The 20,359-nt window shown below is 44.0% G+C and overlaps 1 protein-coding gene across 5 annotated transcripts in view; it reads left to right on the forward strand.

Moving 5' to 3' along the window:
- The first annotated feature begins 2,283 nt into the window (after positions 1-2,283).
- Positions 2,284-20,359, forward strand: part of zbtb40 (zinc finger and BTB domain containing 40) — a 33,975-nt gene continuing 15,899 nt past the window's right edge. Inside the window, exons 1-5 of one of the 5 annotated variants that reach the window (XM_034224194.1) lie at positions 2,284-2,321; positions 8,602-8,699; positions 10,181-10,285; positions 12,569-12,744; positions 18,002-18,393. In XM_034224194.1, the coding sequence (XP_034080085.1) occupies positions 2,306-2,321; positions 8,602-8,699; positions 10,181-10,285; positions 12,569-12,744; positions 18,002-18,393 (787 nt within the window). In that variant the 5' untranslated portion in view covers positions 2,284-2,305. Of the gene's footprint in view, positions 2,322-8,601; positions 8,700-8,829; positions 10,286-11,211; positions 11,478-12,568; positions 12,745-18,001; positions 18,394-20,359 lie in introns of those variants that run through there. The other 4 variants (XM_034224195.1, XM_034224196.1, XM_034224197.1 and 1 more) reach the window with 4 other exon arrangements.

Raw genomic sequence — 20,359 nt, forward strand, 5'->3', positions numbered from 1 at the left:
CACCATGCGACACAATCTAATGCACTATTAGATGCAGAAATTAATAACACATCATTTAAATACTGTGCAAATGCAAGACGTAACTCACCAGAGTAGTGCGGCCAAAAAAAAGGATCACGATTCCGGCAGTGAGAGCACGGTAAGCAAAGTATTCTTAAAAGTCTGAACGACTTCAACAGAGGCAAGGGGCTAATGGCGGACTCTGGTGAAGCATGTGGTGAAGGCATGGGTGATCGAACGTCTAGGCACGTCGGGGGCGGAGCACATACGTGATGACGTCAGACCAGCGTCAGACAGAATCAGTAAAAATGTTTGAGTACTAGAGGCTTCCTAATGACGTCGCGGGATTTCGCGTCAGACATCTTGGAGTACCACTCTACTGGCGGTGTTACCGTTTAACTGGTTACACCGGGGAACTCGTTACGTTACGGTAACGGTAGGAATGGGGCGTGTACTTTGAGGAGCCATTGTCGAATAACCAGGAAATACACATTTCGATCGCTTCTTTTGTTGTTTACATTTATCTTTTGGTATATTTGGCTCCATATGAACACTTCGATGCACATTCAGTACCAGTGTGTGAGGTTGTGGTTGCGATGCCGATATCCGGACGCGTAGCTACAGCGAGGACTACAAAATGACAATGAGGTGACTGGGGATGTCTGTTCAAAACATTGCAAACGTGAATAAATCATTTCAAATATGTATTTGTCTCCGACTTTCATTTGTACATCGTTGTTAATGTGATGTTTAGTAGCTTTGATAGCTGTCCATACCTCCAGACAGCCTAAAAGTAAGACACAAGTTGTTTACTCACAGCCCGAATGCAGCATCGAGATCCGTGGCCAGCTGTGATCCTCTCCGATTAACTTGTGACAGGACTTCTTTAGCTATTCTCCAGCGAGCAAGGTTTTTATTAAATACCTCCATCCCTCTCATCACAACAAGACTCTACACTGTGCAGAAAAAAAACAACATAAATGAAAATAACCTTGCTGGATAGCTTGACATCAAGCATGCTCATTTCTGACGTGGAGCTAATCTGAAGTAAACATTGAATACTGCTTTCTATTCCTCCATCTTGTGACTGTAACTCCCTCTCTTGGATATCAGCATTCCTTCTATAACACTGATGTAGGCCAAGAAAAACGTTGCATTGCATAATATCTAAACTTACATTTGGCACTTTAAATGTAGCCAAAAATATGTGAAGCTGGCGCTTAGCCCACCAAAAAGTGCATAGTTGCAACTTAGGCAGTTAAGCATTTTATATCAGTGGGTCCTAATGGTGCAAGACGGGGAAGGCAGACATAATTGCTTAAACATATAGGCTTAACCCTGTAATTGGCAGACCAAGAAAAAAATCTATGGAAAAAGTATTTGTTTGCATTTTTGTATCAAATGGGACACAAACTACTTTTTTTTTTACTGTCTACACAGTTTTGTTTTTATGAGCCTCAACTAACTGGTCGTGCTGGCGTTTTATGGTAAAAGTGAATTTTCAACAATCATCATCTACAGTATTTGTATGCATCAAACTCAAATAAATGTTTTTCTTTTATGGAAAATGAGCAATATACCAGATATATTCATACAAGATAATAAAGGATAATTGTCAACTATTTTCTTTTTTTCAAGCCATCAGCATAAATATCGTGGATCATAAAATCCATCAGTTGTTTAACAACTCCTGAATCCATCCCCTCTTGGTTAGCCCGACAGATATTCCCCTCCCTCCCTCCCTCACACACCCCCCACCCCCCCCCCCACACACACACACACACAATACTCACTTACGCACAGCCGATCTGTCTCTGTCTATCTCTACAGTATCTCTATCTCTCTCTCTCTCTCTATAATCACAAACCAAGAAAGTTGTGACACTTCCGCCGGTTTATATAGCCTAGACAATGTAGGATAGAAATAAATATATATATATATATATATATATATGATAACAGCATGTGTATATATATATATATATATATATATATATATATATATATATATATATATAAAATAACAATTTCATTATATGGATTCAACTTGTGCCCCCCCCGCTGGACTTGTCTGTGGTTTAGCCGTTACTGTGACATCAGTATCAGCCATGGAAGATAGTTTGTTTGTTTCATTCTAAACTATCCAGCAAGGTTATTTTCATTTATGTTGTTTTTTTTCTGCACAGTGTAGAGTCTTGTGATGAGAGGGATGGAGGTATGTAATAAAAACCTTGCTCGCTGGAGAATAGCTAAAGAAGTCCTGTCACAAGTTAATCGGAGAGGATCACAGCTGGCCACGGATCTCGATGCTGCATTCGGGCTGTGAGTAAACAACTTGTGTCTTACTTTTAGGCTGTCTGGAGGTATGGACAGCTATCAAAGCTACTAAACATCACATTAACAACGATGTACAAATGAAAGTCGGAGACAAATACATATTTGAAATGATTTATTCACGTTTGCAATGTTTTGAACAGACATCCCCAGTCACCTCATTGTCATTGTGTAGTCCTCGCTGTCCGCGTCCGGATATCGGCATCGCAACCACAACCTCACACGCTGGTACTGAATGTGCATCAAAGTGTTCCTATGGAGCCAAATATACCAAAAGATAAATGTAAATAACAAAAGAAGCGATCGAAATGTGTATTTCCTGGTTATTCGACAATGGCTCCTCAAAGTACACGCCCCATTCCTACCGTTAACGTAACGTAACGAGTTCCCCGGTGTAACCAGTTAAACGGTAACAGCGGCAGTGTTAAAAAATGGCGAAAATGAAAGGCTACTACGAATCACTAAACCCGGAGGATAAGACCGTTTACAGAGAAAAATGTACGTCGATTGGTTCGGTGGACCCTTATTTGATTCCCGTTAAGGATTACAGCACCGATATAAATTCATGGCCTTCACTTTCCTACTGTGATATCGTGAACTACCTGGTTTTCTCGCCTATTCCATTGTACACCATGGAGGAAATGAAGGCGTACAAAGGACTCTAGGCACATAAAGAGTTCACATCCGGGTGGATCCGCGACGTTTGCGTTGCATATCAAGGAGATGTGGCTGTAATAGCTGGAAAAGTGAGTAAATATTTCTTGAGGTCCTCTTCAGCTGGCTTTTTAAATATCCCTAAAGTCCCCCAAAATAAAATGGGTGAGGCTGCTTTTATCCACTACGCTACCAAGAAATATCAGAGGCCAACTCAGTAGACATTTTTAAACACCAGCTTTTATTTTTGTTGTATCTATATGTTTACTTTATTTTATAGGGTTTTATATTGTTGCATCAATTAACTTAGTCTTGTGTCTTATTATGTATTTTTATTATCATACCTTTTACCTCGCCGTGTCTCTTAACCTTTTAAAATGTTATATGTATATGTTGTTGCTATGTAGCTGTAAAGGTCTTAACATCTGATCTGAGGGGAATTTCTCGTGGTTTATTTTTAACTTGTGATTGTAAAGCACTTTGAGCTACACGTGCTTTATGAAAAGGGCTTTATAAATAAAGCTTTATTATATATTGCAATATATTTAAATTCCAAAAGTTGTGAACCTATTCTTGGTTGTCAGCTTCTGTTATGTGCTACCTAGCATATGACAAGGTGGTTCTAAATAGTCAACAATCCAATAATATTTTTGTATTTTATTTTTCAGATATTGCATTCTCAGAGTATTGGGCTGCCGTCAACATGTCCGTGGGTACTGATGAAGAAGGATGGTGCAGTCATCACAGCTAACTGCAACTGCAAGGCTGGTTTGGGATCAACATGTACCCATGTTGCATCTCTCCTTTTCTACATAGAAACATACGGATACGTGATGCCAAGACAGTTACCCAGGAAAAGGCGTCCCCTCTCAAAAGAAACAGAAGTACTAATCAATCTGAATGACAGTGTATATATTTATTTGATTGAACTTGTTTCTTTTACATCAAATCTATATAAAGAACATGTAAGTACACGGCACCTCTGTTGTTTCCCCGACTCAGACTGCAAGGAATCTGGGTGTGACCCTAGATAACAAACTGTCCTTCACTGCAAACATCGCTGCTACAACCCGTTGCTGCAGATACACGCTTTACAACATCAGGAGGATACGTCCCCAGCTGACACAGAAAGCGACGCAGGTTCTGGTCCAGGCTCTCGTCATCTCACGCCTAGACTACTGCAACTCCCTCCTGGCTGGTCTACCTGCATGTGCCATCCGACCTCTACAGCTCACCCAGAATGCAGCGGCTCGTCTGGTCTTCAACCTTCCTAAATTTTCCCACACCACGCCGCTCCCTCCACTGGCTTCCGGTAACTGCTAGAATCCACTTCAAGACACTGGTACTAGCGTACCATGCTGCGAATGGATCTGGCCCTTCCTACATCCAGGACATGGTTAAACCGTACACCCCAGCACGTGCACTCCACTCTGCATCAGCCAAACGACTCGCTGCACCCGCACTGCGAAGGGGACCCAAGTTCCCATCAGCAAAAACACGTGGGTTTGCTGTCCTGGCTCCAAGATGGTGGAATGAGCTCCCCATTGAAATCAAGACAGCAGAAAGCTTAGACACCTTCCAGACTGAAAACTCATCTCTTTCGACTCCACTTCGAGCAATAGAACTATTAACAAAGCACTTATATACTAATAAAGGACTGGCTTATCTAAAGCCAGTTGAGTAGCACTTGAAATGTTTGGCTCTATGAAACCTGATGTACTTATATGATTCTGTTTTTTTTTTAACAACATGTTTATTTATTGACTTTTCATTCCTGTATAATCATTTTGCGCAAAGATGGCACTGTTTGTCACTTCATCCTTCTGGGATTTCATGAAGAACAGCTCCAATGCCTGTGTGTATGGGAACGCCTCTGGTGCTGGTCCATTAACTGTTTTTCACTGGGTAAATTGGAAACCTGTAATAAATATAATACTTTGCCCTTTCAATTGTTTTTTTCAAAATGTATTTGCCCAAGCTTAATCAGTCTGAGTTGCAGTGCCAGTCTCTGGTTTAATCAGTCCTTCTTCTTCCCCAGTGGCTCCCAGGACTGGTGTGGGCTCTTCTAAAGATGGTATATCAGACATCATGCTGTAGAGATCAAGTAGTGCGATGGATGACCTTTTTCTGGCGCGTTTATAACTGGCATGTGTAGCAGGGGAAGGTGCTGTAATTTTCTCGTGGCCCAATTTGACAGACGGTGCCCAGTCAGGATGATTTTTGTCAAAAAGTGCCACTTGTAGGTCAGTTATATCCTGGGTGAACTGTTAATTAATACAAATTTGACCTCTTTTGACAGGACAAGTCAGACTTTAGATATATTTAAAATGCTGGTGTCAAGACATTGGAACATGACAAATAATTGAGAAAACCAAAAGCCTCTGAAAAGGTGCCAGGGACTGTACAGCCTTTACTGTTTACACATAATCAAATGGCCAGTAGGGGGAGGAATTACTTTAAATTGCAGTTAAACGAAGCACTACAGGGGATTGACAGACTGGTGTGAAGATGACCAAGGGATGACTTTACTTTGTAGATACTCCACAATCTGATATGTCGATCGATGACAGACTCCAGGATTCCTATTTCCTTGTTAAGATCCATGTCTTAGTATGTGGGTTATATGTTCATTTTGAATGTTTGTATGTAAAACCCGACACTTACCTGACGTGAAATGATCCCCACAAACGCGAGTATAGTTGTGGTTGGATGGTTTGAGATCCTCCCGTCCGATCCTATTGAGCAATTTTTCCTGGCGACGCTTTGAAAGTTCATGTGTTGCTTCACCCTGGTGTGTTATAATAACCGCCGGCAGCCTGTAAAATGACTTCGGCCCCCTGTTTCGATCACCTCTGTTGCCGCAGCCAACAATGGCACAGCAGTTAACCATTGTACGTCCGGTAAAAAACAAACATTGAACAGGTATGACGTATTACGGTGTCTGTTTTGGTACTCCAGTATGGCCGTTGCGCTGACTTCACGGGTAACGTGACGTCATATGCAAAGCCTCTATTACCAATATGACCCTAAGTGGTTGAACACTATACACAATATTGAAAATCAGTTCATAGTCATCAGAAAATTAGCGGTGAATTAACTTTTTTAAATGTTTGAGTTAAAACAACCCATTTTCTTTCAGAAGCTTGTAATGTTCGGTCTTACAGTGTGCAAGAACACTGGTGATTCTGTGAAATCACTGGCTGATTAGTGGTTTTTCAAAATCACTTAGTTACTAGTGATTCAAAAGTTACAGAATTGTATAATTATATAAATACAGGTAAAATATAGTGATAAAATATAGGTTACATACCTTGTGTTGTGAGAAATGACAAAAAGATGATTCCAGAATGATTCAGAAGTTGGAAAATGAATAAAGCAAACTCTGGGTTAAAAATAACCCAGGCAGGTGTTCAACTGCAATTGAAGCCCTAATAACCCCTTTGACCCAGCATGAACAACCCACCAGTGTGTTTACAGTACCCAAATAACCCATAATTATGACCCAGCCAAATCAACCCAGCAATGTGTTTATAGAAATAACCCAGCATTTTTTAGAGTGTATTGTTGTACATTTTTAGGGTTGAATGTGAGATTTGTCTTCATTAACAAAAGCATGATGTGGACACACGGACCTGGCCCAGAGCTAGTGCAGAGCACACGGACCTGGCCCAGAGCTACTGGAGAGCACACGGACCTGGCCCAGAGCTACTGCAGAGCACACGGACCTGGCCCAGAGCTACTGCAGAGCAAACCACACGAACCTGGCCCAGAGCTTCTGCAGAGCACACGGACCTGGCCCAGAGCTACTGCAGAGCACACGGACCTCGCCCAGAGCTACTGCAGAGCACACGGACCTGGCCCAGAGCTAGTGCAGAGCACACGGACCTGGCCCAGAGCTACTGGAGAGCACACGGACCTGGCCCAGAGCTACTGCAGAGCAAACCACACGAACCTGGCCCAGAGCTTCTGCAGAGCACACGGACCTGGCCCAGAGCTACTGCAGAGCACACGGACCTGGCCCAGAGCTTCTGCAGAGCACACGGACCATGCCCAGAGCTACTGCAGAGCACACCACACGGACCTGGCCCAGAGCTTCTGCAGAGCACACGGACCTCGCCCAGAGCTTCTGCAGAGCACACCACACGGACCTGGCCCAGAGCTACTGCAGAGCACACGGACCTGGCCCAGAGCTACTGCAGAGCACACGGACCTGGCCCAGAGCTACTGCAGAGCACACCACACGGACCTGGCCCAGAGCTACTGCAGAGCACACGGACCTGGCCCAGAGCTACTGGAGAGCACACGGACCTGGCCCAGAGCTACTGCAGAGCACACGGACCTGGCCCAGAGCTACTGCAGAGCAAACCACACGAACCTGGCCCAGAGCTTCTGCAGAGCACACGGACCTGGCCCAGAGCTACTGCAGAGCACACGGACCTGGCCCAGAGCTAGTGCAGAGCACACGGACCTGGCCCAGAGCTACTGGAGAGCACACGGACCTGGCCCAGAGCTACTGCAGAGCACACGGACCTGGCCCAGAGCTTCTGCAGAGCACACGGACCATGCCCAGAGCTACTGCAGAGCACACCACACGGACCTGGCCCAGAGCTTCTGCAGAGCACACGGACCTCGCCCAGAGCTTCTGCAGAGCACACCACACGGACCTGGCCCAGAGCTACTGCAGAGCACACGGACCTGGCCCAGAGCTACTGCAGAGCACACCACACGGACCTGGCCCAGAGCTACTGCAGAGCACACGGACCTGGCCCAGAGCTACTGCAGAGCACACGGACCTGGCCCAGAGCTTCTGCAGAGCACACCACACGGACCTGGCCCAGAGCTTCTGCAGAGCACACCACACGGACCTGGCCCAGAGCTTCTGCAGAGCACACCACACGGACCTGGCCCAGAGCTACTGCAGAGTACACGGACCTGGCCCAGAGCTTCTGCAGAGCACACCACACGGACCTGGCCCAGAGCTACTGCAGAGCACACGGACCTGGCCCAGAGCTACTACAGAGCACACCACATGGACCTGGCCCAGAGCTACTGCAGAGCACACGGACCTGGCCCAGAGCTTCTGCAGAGCACACCACACGGACCTGGCCCAGAGCTTCTGCAGAGCACACCACACGGACCTGGCCCAGAGCTACTGCAGAGCACACGGACCTGGCCCAGAGCTACTACAGAGCACACCACATGGACCTGGCCCAGAGCTACTGCAGAGCACACGGACCTGGCCCAGAGCTTCTGCAGAGCACACGGACCTGGCCCAGAGCTTCTGCAGAGCACACCACACGGACCTGGCCCAGAGCTACTGCAGAGCACACGGACCTGGCCAGTGCGAGAACCCTGAAAGACAATCAGCAGATACAGGATATGTTACCTAAAAGTTATTATTATTTGTACGGCCTTTACAAAGACTCCTGGTGGTGGTCCGATGGAGGTTTCTACTCCTTCAGGTACTGGGCAGGACCTTGTAGGTTCTAAGATTTGTGTGGTTGCAGCTTTCGACAACTAAAATGCACAGCTACGATGAAACAAGTGATACGACTGCTGAAAAATAAGCAACCACTAATGTTGTGACTGATAAAGTCTGTTTTATTTTTCAAAGCTGTGACTGCTAAGCAAGTGATAAAACTGAGGGTGCTGAAAGAAAACTCTGATGTGGATCTGAACGACCCAGCGGTGCAGGAGGACATCTTGGTGCAGGTAAATCATGTTTTCTACTTTTAATGCAAACACAGAAAACAACCAGATTACTTTTCACAACAGAAATACGTGCCACCAAATGAACCAGGAAAATCCCATCTCCGTATTTGAATGATAATGATAAGGAGTTTTGTATCTCGGATAAAAGAGAACCTGAGGGACCAGGGACTGGATGACAACATCCAACTGAGCTGGAGGAAGCAGCCGGATGGACAAGTCTTCCAGAAGGAAAAGAGGGATGAGCTTGAATTGAATTGCTTTTGTCATCTTCCATCAGAGAAAAGTGTATTTGCTTCCTCTAAGTCCTTGGGTTACACAATACAGCTGCAAAAGAGCTGATTCATTCATTAGTTACAATTTTAAATAGAATATAGAAAATGTAATGCTTTTCCTTGTTATATATGGTTATGAAGTTCATATTTGTGTGCTTTCCTTTGTTGTAATGATTGGCTTGGCCTGTGGGAAATAATAACACATTACATTCTAAAAATGTATTTTTGTCTCACTGTTATGTCTCAGAATATTTTCAAATAACTTATAAAACAATCATTCTTATTCCCATTTTCAGGGATACAAAATGAGGGAATCAGCTTCCAAAATATGAAGATGTGATGCTTTACTCCATCAGATATGGTCATAAACTTGATGTTTTTTGGGATCAGATAAAGTTTTTCCCTGTATGTAAGAATACATTCAAATGATTTCCATAGAAAATAATTATATATATCCACCTTATGACCTTAATGGGGATAAAAGCTTGAATGCTCTACAGTTTTCCTTAAATTATTTATGACTATTTTACTGAAACATTTTCTGGTGAAAAAAAAAATGTTTGCTGTTTCCATCGTCCTAAATATGGTGATTTGGTGCTTTTTTGTCAGGTATGGTAATGGACTTCATTTCTTGTGGTGTTCTTTTCCCCCTTTAGTCAAGAAAATCTATATGAACATCAAAACATTGACATCATGAGTAGGCTACAAAGGTACATGTACAGAGTAAACTAAAGAAAATAAAGAAATGTTAAGAAAATAGTGATAAAAAAACCCGGTAACATTTCAAGTAAAATATGTATTACATTACATGACATGTCCCTTATTAGACGCTTTTATCCAAGGCAATCCCCACAGGAGCAATTTGGCACATCCTTATCAAATGATTTATAGTTTTGATTCCCTATTTTATTTTTTTAACAGTGGTGCCATATTGTTGTATTTCTAAGTGGACAACATTTGGTTTGGTTTTCTTCTTGTAAATGAAATGTGAAATATTCCCACAAATAGAATGTGTTATTTGAACCAATATTTGTATACAATCCATCACCTTTAAAAGTTTATTAAAATGTCCTCATCCTGAAGTCGTATCATTTGTCAAAATCAGACCAAAACAATTAAAAGTACATAGGCTATAGTGATAGTATGATAGAATAAAAGACACATAGTGGAAAAGTGGAAACAAACACTATACAAAATATTTGTCCTCAGAAAAACAGTCCCGGAGCAGCTTCCGGTGCGGATGCTGGGTTCTGCTCGTTCTTCGGTTCTGCTGCGAGCTGTGCCTGTCGGATATGGTCGGATAAGGGACTGAAGGTAACTCCTCTAACCGATGAACATCTACTGTATGCGACAACTTCACTAGACTGAGTGATACTAGGCTTGTTTGAGACAAGCGAGACCTGCGCAGTTGCGATCAACGTCTTGCTAGTGCGTTGCATGATGGTTAGTCATTTTGTCCGACTTGCTCTGGAGGCTCGCCTACATGAGACGTTGAAATCTCGCGGGACAAAGACGCCCGCAGCCTTGAGAGCGAGGCGTGGCGAGGCGTGGCGAGGCGGCGCAGTTCCTCTCCACGGGCTGCGGAAGCGAAATGCTTGATGGGAAACGACTCGCTGGTATCTCGAGCTGAGCGCTCATTGGTGGTTTTTACCACGTGCTGCTGATGAAACTCTCCAATTGGCTCAGCAAAAGTTTGTTGTTGTTTTGTGTCAGTTTTACGTCGCCACTTCCATTCACATTTTTCATCATTGTTCCACAATGTTTATCATCATGACATTAATATCTATATATTTTATACTATACTTGCACTGCTTACCGTTTTCATACTTTATATATCTTAGCACATTCATACACACTGTTCATACTGCTCACAGGCTGATATCTAGTGTATTCATACCCCTCACTGTTTATTCATCATTCAATTCATTCTATATTTTATTCTGTAGATTGTGTACATTACTTTTCACTTCACTGCTTGTTGCACCTGGTTAGAAGCTAAAGTGCATTTCGTTGTCTCAGTACCTGTAATATGTGCAATAACAATAAAGTTGAATCTAATCTTGAGCAGGAACAAATGTATTTACTTAGTACATATCTGACATTAACGATTAAACACATGTGTGCATTCTTTATAAATACAAACCGAGTCAAACCGACTCCGGAGGTGGCGGTATGCACCTTAAAGTTCTTTGCAATCCGCCAAAAAACCGAGAGAAGAAGAAGACGAAGCCGACTCCGAGCTGTCCGACTTCAGGCGAGCTTTTTGAGACCTCCCCCGGCTGCGATCGGCTATTCTCGTCTACTTTCGAGGCGAGCCGCAACGCGTCTCAAACAAGCCTACTGTCTGGAGGCAGCAGACAGCTATATTTCCCTAAACCGGAAACGGACCCGTTTCGTTGCCGCACCGCTTGACGCCATTTTCAAAACGGCTAACCTTTATTGCGCAGAGCAAAGTTGTTCAGCAAAGGAGTTTAAATAAAGAAACGGATCGTTTGAATGGGTTAAGGTAAAGACTACACTGACTGCCGGCTGCGTGTTGGAGGCGCTCAGCCTTTATTTGGAGAATGCTGCTCATGCATCCCTATGTATTTCACTAACCTTACATTCATAAGCTTTTCGAGTTCGACATTACATTAGCATCTGGAGCTAAAGCTAGGGACGGATAGCCTGCTAAGTAGCTAATCTGGTAAACATTGACCGGAAAGCCATGTGAACATCAGGCTCAGAAACTAGAGCCTGGTTAGCAAATGTTCACCACTCTTTAAGTATTCAAAGGCACAGCAATCTATATAATATATACATTTTTTTCATACACCAACATCTATTCAAATGTCAAATAAATATGGGATAAATACCGAAAAGTTTATACTTGTTATACTACTTTATACTTCTACTGTAGGCCTACTACATTTTGGAAGCCAATTTAATCATTTTTACTCCATTACACATATTTTACAGATTTATTTTCTGGTTACTTTATAAATTCAGATTTTGACGCACAACACTTTTAAATATGATTTTCTGGTATAGATTAATCCATCCAACATTAGATTGAATACACTCAGACCATGAGAGGGTTAACAGAGAATTAATTGGCAGCAAATAGTTTGTTCAAAAATATTTCACAGTTCTAGCTTCTTAAACGTGAAGAGCTTTTGCTTGAAACTATTAAAATATTTTTCCTGCAATAAGTACTTATACTCCTAATATTTTAAGTACATTTTACTCATCATACTCAAATACTTCTACTTTAGTAACATTCTCAATGCAGTTCTTTTAGTTGAAATTGAAGTTTTTTTACAGTGTCGTATTAGTACTTTTACTCAAGTAAAGCATCTAAATATTTTCCCACCACTGTATTTGGGACTTGTTATGAATATAGTGGTCATTTTTGTTCTAATTCCGCATACATCCAAAACACACAACATGCACAGTACTTACTCGATACACTCTGTACGGTGTAAGTGTGTGCCATTCCACCAGTAGATGCAAATTATATTCTCATTATTCTGGCTTCAAATACTGAGTGTTTTGAAGTATTTTGCTGAAAATAATAATAATAATAAGTTGAATTTCTGAATTGTTCTCTCTTCATAGAAAAGAGAGCGGAACATCAGCAAAATGATGGAGCTACCCAACTACAGCAGCCAGCTGATGCAGCAGCTGTGGGCCCTGAGGAGGGAGGGCCACCTATGTGACTGCACCATCCTGGTGGGGGACAGCCCCCACCGCGCCCATAAACTGGTACTGGCCGCCTCCAGCATGCTCTTCAGGTAGTGTGAGCATGGGCTTTGAAACATGATCTGCAAAGAGTGGTTAGCAGGTGTTTAGTGGCTCGGAATTCATATTCATTTTTCAAGTCCAAACATAGTCTCAAGCTTATACATAGATCTTTCTAGATTATTCATAAAATGGCAGATTGACAAAATAAATGATTATATTGTCAAAGTGACAAGCCAGTCCTTAAATGCTAAGTGCACAATTAATATCTTAACTGAACAATATGCAGGTCTCTCAGGATTTACAATATTAACACTCATCACTGGCCGCATTAAATACCATGGGCCCACAGATGTCCCACATATTTGTGTTTTCTGAAAAGGTAACTACTAAGGTGTAATGTTTTTAAGAAAAAAGGTTTATTATGATGAGAAAAAAGTCTCATCAACGTTGCGTGGAAGTCGGAAATAGTACCGAAGGAGTGGCAGACCGGGGTGGTGGTCCCCCTTTTCAAAAAGGGGGATCAGAGGCAGGGTTTCCGCTAGGATGGCTTCTCGCCGGTCAAAAGTCCGGACAGAATTTATTTTACTGGACAAATTCGAAACTTACAGGTCATGTTTCAATAATAATAATAAGAGTTGTGTAGCAGAGTTTCCGTTAGCAGATAATTACCGGACTAAGACCGGATATGCTGATGTTTAAAACTCAGTTAATGGGAGTCATTTTTATATTGCTTCAGTTTATAATCGTAACAGATCGAAAAGTTCAGATTCATTTTTCAATAAATGATTCCACAAACAACAAACAACATCATTATTAAATGCAAACAAACTACTTGTAGTAGATGAAGTACATTATTCAAGAGTTTGAATAATAACACGGGAGAAACGGATCCTCTCTTTTCCTCTCCCTCCCTCTCTCTCCTGACAGCCCATCAGTTTCTCATGAAGCTCGCTAAACAGTGGGCGGGGCTTCAGGTGATTATGCAGCAGCTGATCTGATCTCTCTCTCGCGTTCGGTTATACTTCACTCGCGTTTATGTCCATATCGATCAGATCCAGCTCTCCTGATCTGCCTTTATAGAGAGCACAGATCAAACTATTAAGAGTGACTATTGGCCGATAATGACCGGCGGCCGATCGATCGGAGCATCCCTAATTATTACCGGACATTTTGACCGGCAGGTTTTGAATTAACCGGTTTTGAATTAATTTTACCAGCTAATTACCGGCTAACGGAAACCCTTATCAGAGGGTGTGTGCCAATTATAGAGGCATCACACTACTCAGCCTCCCTGGGAAAGTTTACTCTAGTCTAAGGTACTCGAAAGGAGGGTCAGGCCGATTGTCGAACCTCAGATTGAGGAGGAACAATGTGGATTCCGTCCTGGTCGTGGAACGACGGATCAGCTTTTTACTCTCGCAAGGATCCTGGAGGGGGCCTGGGAGTACGCTTATCCGGTCTACATGTGTTTTGTAGACTTGGAGAAGGCGTATGACCGGGTTCCCAGGTGGGAGGTGCTGCATGAGTATGGGGTGAAGGGGTCTCTTCTCAGCGCCATCCAATCTCTGTACTCCCAAAGCGAGAGCTTTGTCTGGGTCAACGGCAGTAAGTCGGACCCATTTTCGGTGAGGGTTGGCCTCCGCCAGGGCTGCGCTTTGTCACCAATCCTGTTTGTAATATACATGGATGGATTTCGAGGCGTAGTCGTGGGGGAGGGGGTCTGCAGTTCGGTGGACTAAGGATTGCACCACTGCTTTTTGCAGATGATGTGGTTCTAATGGCTTCATCGGTCTGCGACCTTCAGCACTCACTGGATCGGTTCGCAACCGAGTGTGAAGCGGCTGGGATGAGGATCAGCACCTCCAAATCTGAGGCCATGGTTCTCAGCAGGAAACCGATGGACTGTCCACTCCAAGTAGGGAATGAGTCCTTACCCCAAGTAAAGGAGTTCAAGTATCTCGGGGTCTTGTTCTCGAGTTAGGGAACAATGGAGCGTGAGATGGGCCGGAGAATCGGAGCAGCGGGAGCGGTATTGCAGTCGCTTTACCACACCGCTGTGACGAAAAGGGAGCTGAGCCAGAAGGCAAAGCTCTCTGTCTTCCGGGCCATTTTCGTTCCTACCCTCACCTATGGTCATGAAGGATGAGTCATGACCGAAAGAACGAGATCGCGGATACAAGCGGTCGAGATGGGTTTTCTCCGCAGGGTGGCTGGTGTCTCCCTTAGGGATAAGGTGAGAAGTTTGAAAGGAGCCAGTTGAGGTGGTTCGGGCACCTAGTAAGGATGCCACCTGGGCGCCTCCCTAGGGAGGTGTTCCAGGCACGTCCAGCTGGGAAGAGACCAAGCGGCAGACCTAGGACCAGGTGGAGGGATTATATCTCTTCGCTGGCCTGGGAGCGCCTTGGGATCCCCCAGTCAGAGCTGGTTGATGTCGCCAGGGAAAAGAAAGTTTGGGGCTCTCTGCTGGAACTGCTACCTCCGCGACCCGACCACGGATAAGTGGGAGAAGATGGATGGATGGATAGTCAGAAGATGTCATGCAAAATATCACTGCTGTCAGATCAAAAAGGTGGATTCATGTGCAGCCAAATGGGATTTATTCAATACTTCTACTCAAGAATGATATGATGATCTCCGTGCTACGGGTGCTCCGTGCATGCATGCAGTGACATGTAATATCCAAGGATTAGAGACTGTTGGATGCTGCTGTTTTGAGCATTGCAATATATTTATTTTCATTATGTTATTTATGATTATTTTTAGGCTCAGCAAAGATTTGTTGTCAGTTTGTATGGGTGTTGCTATCTGCTTTTTTTTAGCGTGGTTCTACAATCAGAGAGTTACAAGGGTCTGTAAATGCAATGAAAACAATTGGCCACAGCAAATCATTTATATACAGGGCGACTGCGAGGGAGTGCGGTCGTCTTTCAACCAGAAGGTTGTGGGTTCGATCCCAGCCCATGCAAGGATACATGTCGATGTATCCTTGGGCAAGATACTTAACTCTGAGTTGCTCCCGATGGCATGGCCAACGGTGTGTGAATGTGTGTGAATGTTAGGTCCTAGAGTAAGGTACACTGCTCTGTGTGAATGGGTGTGAATGGGTGAATGACTTGTAGTATGTAAAGCGCTTTGAGGGGTCTTAAAGACTGGATAAAGCGCTATATAAGTACAGTCCATATACCATTTATATTAAAAATGAAATGTTTACTTTTGAATACTTCATTACAAAGGATGTATTGAATAATTTAAGTGATATATGTGTACACATAAATCATTAGTCAAAACAGGGCTACATTTGATTGAATTATAAAAGGTATATTTCGCAGATAAACCTATTAACCCCGCCCCCCAAAAAATGGCTCTTTTGAACGGCTCTCGCAAAGGAACGGAGCCATAAGATCCGGCTCCCTGCAAAGAGCCATAATTCCCATCACTACCTGTCACACGTACGAGAGGGGACCCAGAATCAGACTCGGAATCAGCTGGTGAGCGTAACATTTGTTTATTAGAAAAGGGGAGCTGGGAGTGGAGGTTGGTTATGGCGGCAGTGGGAAACTGCTGGTCTTGGGAGTGTGGCAGGCTGCAGGCTTTCATAAGGTTCATCCCAATTGATTATTTAGCCTCCTCCTTTCCCTCACTCGCGTCCCTTCCTTTCGTCTTACCTCCGCCCCCTAAGACGCGAGCGAGACACACGAGGAAGAGACGCGAGGACAGAGGAGTCCTCAGGTATCAGTTGGGATGTCCTCGTTCAGTCCAGCGTCACCATAAACAACGCCCTTTACTTCTTAGGCCTGTACTACTAAGCCGGATTTTCGCTTAGCGAGCTAACTTCAGGGAAAACTCCGGTCCTACGACGCTGGTTCTCTTTTTAGCGGGCTAGATCTCCATGGTAATTTATGCTGAATGGCTAACCTGCTCCGGAGCAGGTTAGGTTCCAGGATAAGAGATCAACTCAGTGAAAGCACCGCCTGCTGACCAATCAGAGCTCAGTGTGCGGAGTTTAGTGATCAAGTCATATTACAGGAGAAAGGAAATACAGAGAAACTGCCGTTGCAGGAAAGACGGCCGGCAAAAATCACCGACTGTGTGAACGTGAAAATTAATAGAATATCACCTCCCATCTTCAGAGCAATCTGACTATTATAACATTAGCGTTAAGAACTTAAATATCTGCCACAACATAAGTAACCGGATCAAAGTAACATTACGTACAGTCCGCGGCACTGTGAGTGCAGACGTCGATGTGTGTCCCATTATCATTCATATCACATCACATCTACGTCTTCCGCGTAGTCTACACTGGTGTATCCTCACTCTCGTCTCCTCTGGAAGCGTCCTCCCTCCTCTCTCCTCGGCTGCAGTCGAGAGAAAGAGAGAGAGAGACACACAGAAGAAACAAACACTTACAAACACTAACAGGGCTTTCAGGGACGGGCAGTGACACTACCATGTTTCTCTGGTCATTTACCATATCCATGATAAATATAGCATTTTAAGTCAAAGGGGTGATGAAGGCAAGATGACTTGTAGAGAGATGTTGTGGACCTAAATGAGTTTGTAGTGTAGTTTCCAGCATTGTGAACCCTGAAATGTTGAGTACCCCAAAGTTTTATGTTATAAATGTATAGTACGGGTCCCCAGACGTAGCAACTGCTGGATACTAACCTGCATATGTTGGGTCATTTGAACAATTAGCATAAATTGCATTAATGAAAATGAATGTCATTATAGCCTATGTAAACAATAGTAAAAAAAAATGGCTTGGCTGATTTGGACAATCTTTGAGTGATTTTGGAGGTTATTGATGATGCTGAATCCATTTCTGAGCATAGCAGTTTTAACCTGAAAGTGGCCATATTTGTACTCTTGTGGACTGATTTTGACTACCATCTCTAGTGTTGCCACCATTGGATATAGTGAGCACGAGATGACAATTATGTTCTCTACTGTGGACAATTTGTACTTAAACAAATAGGCAATCTGTCCAATCCAACTGATCCAGAGCCAGAAATGGATTCAGCATCCTCAATAAGCCCCAAAATCACAAAGAAATGGTCTGTTTTCCACATAGGCTACAATGGTAATTCATGCTAATAAACACAACTTATTCTAATTGTGCAAATTGCCCAACATATGCAGGCAAGCAAAACCCACAGTTTCTTTGTGCTGGAGACCCGTACTATACATTCTAACATAAAACTTTGGGGTACTCAACATTTCCGGGTTCACAATAAGTGGGTCTAGGATCTGGCATATAGACTATTGTGGGATTTTCAACATAAATAAAGTTATCTTCTCCGTCAGGTCTCTCCTGGAAGGCTCCGACACCATCTCCATCGACACGGCCATGGTGTCCTCACAGGAATTCGGCTGCCTGCTGGACATGGTCTACACCGGCAAGCTGCCTCTGGGCAAACACAACGTGAGCCGCATCGTGGCGGCCGCTGACAGCTTGCAGATGTTCGACGTGGCTGTCGGCTTCAAAAACATCCTCACTAGTCTGGTAAACCAGCAAACTCCGGTCCATTCTACACACACCTCCAGTCTCCCGGTGATAAACCAAGTCCAGAACATGAACACTGATGGTTCTGCTTCACCCAGCAAGGAGGACACGACTTCAGACAAGACGGAGAGAGAGAGTGAGAGTGAAGCTGCAGAGGAGCCGGCGTGTAAAAGAAGCTGTGTGCAGAACTCAGGTCCGTGTCCGGCATGAATATACTGAGATACTTATTCATAATATCATATCAGTCGATACAACTACTGTCAGAGCCATTTTACTTTAAGATTATTATTGTTTGAATATCTGAAAATTAGAGGTGGGATGTTGTGAAGTACAAATACTTTGTTACTGAACTGAAGTAGATTTGACTGGTATCAGTACTTTACTCCACTATTCCGTTTTTTTTTTTACTCCTTACATTTTGAACACAAATACCTGTACTTTCTATTTCTTACATTTTAAAAACAGGCTTTCATTTAAATCTGCATTTGGTGACGTTATCATTATTATTTAGAATCATTGCGTACCTATTTCAACCTAAGATCACAGAAAAAATACAATTGGTGTATCCAGTATTTCCTGGTCTTCTCTCAAGAAGAAGGACCAATAAGAACTCAGCTCGAGGTATTTCCCATCATCCTTTGAGCTGTGCCGACGGCGGTAGGCAGCAGGAAGCAGCTAACCTTATCTCAAACGGTGCCAGTAGCCTACCAAGCTATTTCAACGGAGCAAGGCAAGAAAAATGGCTAACATTAGGGAAGAGGAAGAGGCAGGAGAAGTTTTCGATTTAGACATTCCTAATCAGGGCCGGCCCTAGACTTTTGGGGGCCCTAAGCGAGCTTTGGCTTGGGGGCCCCCCTCACTCTAGCACGTTCTCACTACACACAACACGGAACCAACTTTTGTCTTATGATGTTAGCATAAGCACACATATTGTATAAATAAGCATGTAAACACCGTGGACCTAACCTCCTCTAGTGCGGCTTTCACACCAGCGCTTTTCCCTTTCTAGCTCCGAGCGGGAGCTTTTCTGGTTCAGCTCCGGTTTCCCTTTTCTGCTCCCGCTCTGTTCACACCGCCCAGAGCCCGACTGGGTGCTGCCGCTGCTGCGTCATGACGTCACCGTTTACATAGCTGATTTGCTCCCCAACGGCGTTACGGCGCTCACAACAACAACAACTGCGTCGGGTCGATGATCGTGTTGCTTTTAATCACACGAAGCCAGATTAAATTAAATAACGACTTCTCCAACCTTATGCTTTTCTCCAGAGTGCCGTGGTTCATTGTTTATTAATGTGTTTCTGCGGCATTTACCGACCGCTGCAGTGTTTGCTGCTCTTCCACAGGAGTTTATTCTCCTCCGTTAGCTCCCGGTTAGCTCACACTGCAGCGGCCGCTCTAAAGTATTCACTGTCCGACTCACACAAGCAGCTGATACATATCCCCAGTTCCCCTTAGCCTAAGTGAATGTGTGTCAGTCTGAATTGACGCTGTTTGGCATCACAACACTGTTATGAAAGTTTCTCTGGTATAAAATGGGTGATGTTAGCATAGCAACCGAAGCTAAACTGACTACTTGCTATTGCTATCCTATTGTGGCATAAACCGTTTTCTACAGGCACATTTTACCGGCGTATTTTTATTATGATTCTACTTGTGATAGTCGGACACGACAACCTGTGCAGCCCATGTATTGATTCCATCCGATAGCTGCTACAATACAAACAAAACGTCTGCCTCTCTCCACAATGATCAATAACAGTGAACAGATGGTCAAAGTAAGGTACAAATAAACAGAATCACACGAAGCCTGGTTAGTGTTGCCTGACTTTATAAAGTGTGTTTATAAGCACTACTGCTTGTAGGCAGGCATGACAGTCGACCCATGTTCAGGGGAGGTGGGTTTAGTTTCCTGCACGCCTCGACGTAAGAGAGACGTAAGCGACGCCACCTCTTAGCTCCGAAGCTCTTGCCTCTAGACCGACAATTTTTTGGAGCTGGAAGTGAACCGGATTCCGGAGCTAAGAGCCGGCGCCGCTGCGGTGTGAACAGGAAAAAACCGGCGCTTTTCAGGCTCCAGCTCCGAGCCGGAGCTGAAAAAGCGCTGGTGTGAAAGGGGCATAGGGGGGTCCGGGGGCATGCTCCCCCGAGAAGATTTGTTT

The sequence above is a fragment of the Gymnodraco acuticeps genome, unplaced genomic scaffold (genome assembly GCF_902827175.1).
Source record: "Gymnodraco acuticeps unplaced genomic scaffold, fGymAcu1.1, whole genome shotgun sequence".
Lineage (NCBI taxonomy): Eukaryota > Metazoa > Chordata > Actinopteri > Perciformes > Bathydraconidae > Gymnodraco > Gymnodraco acuticeps.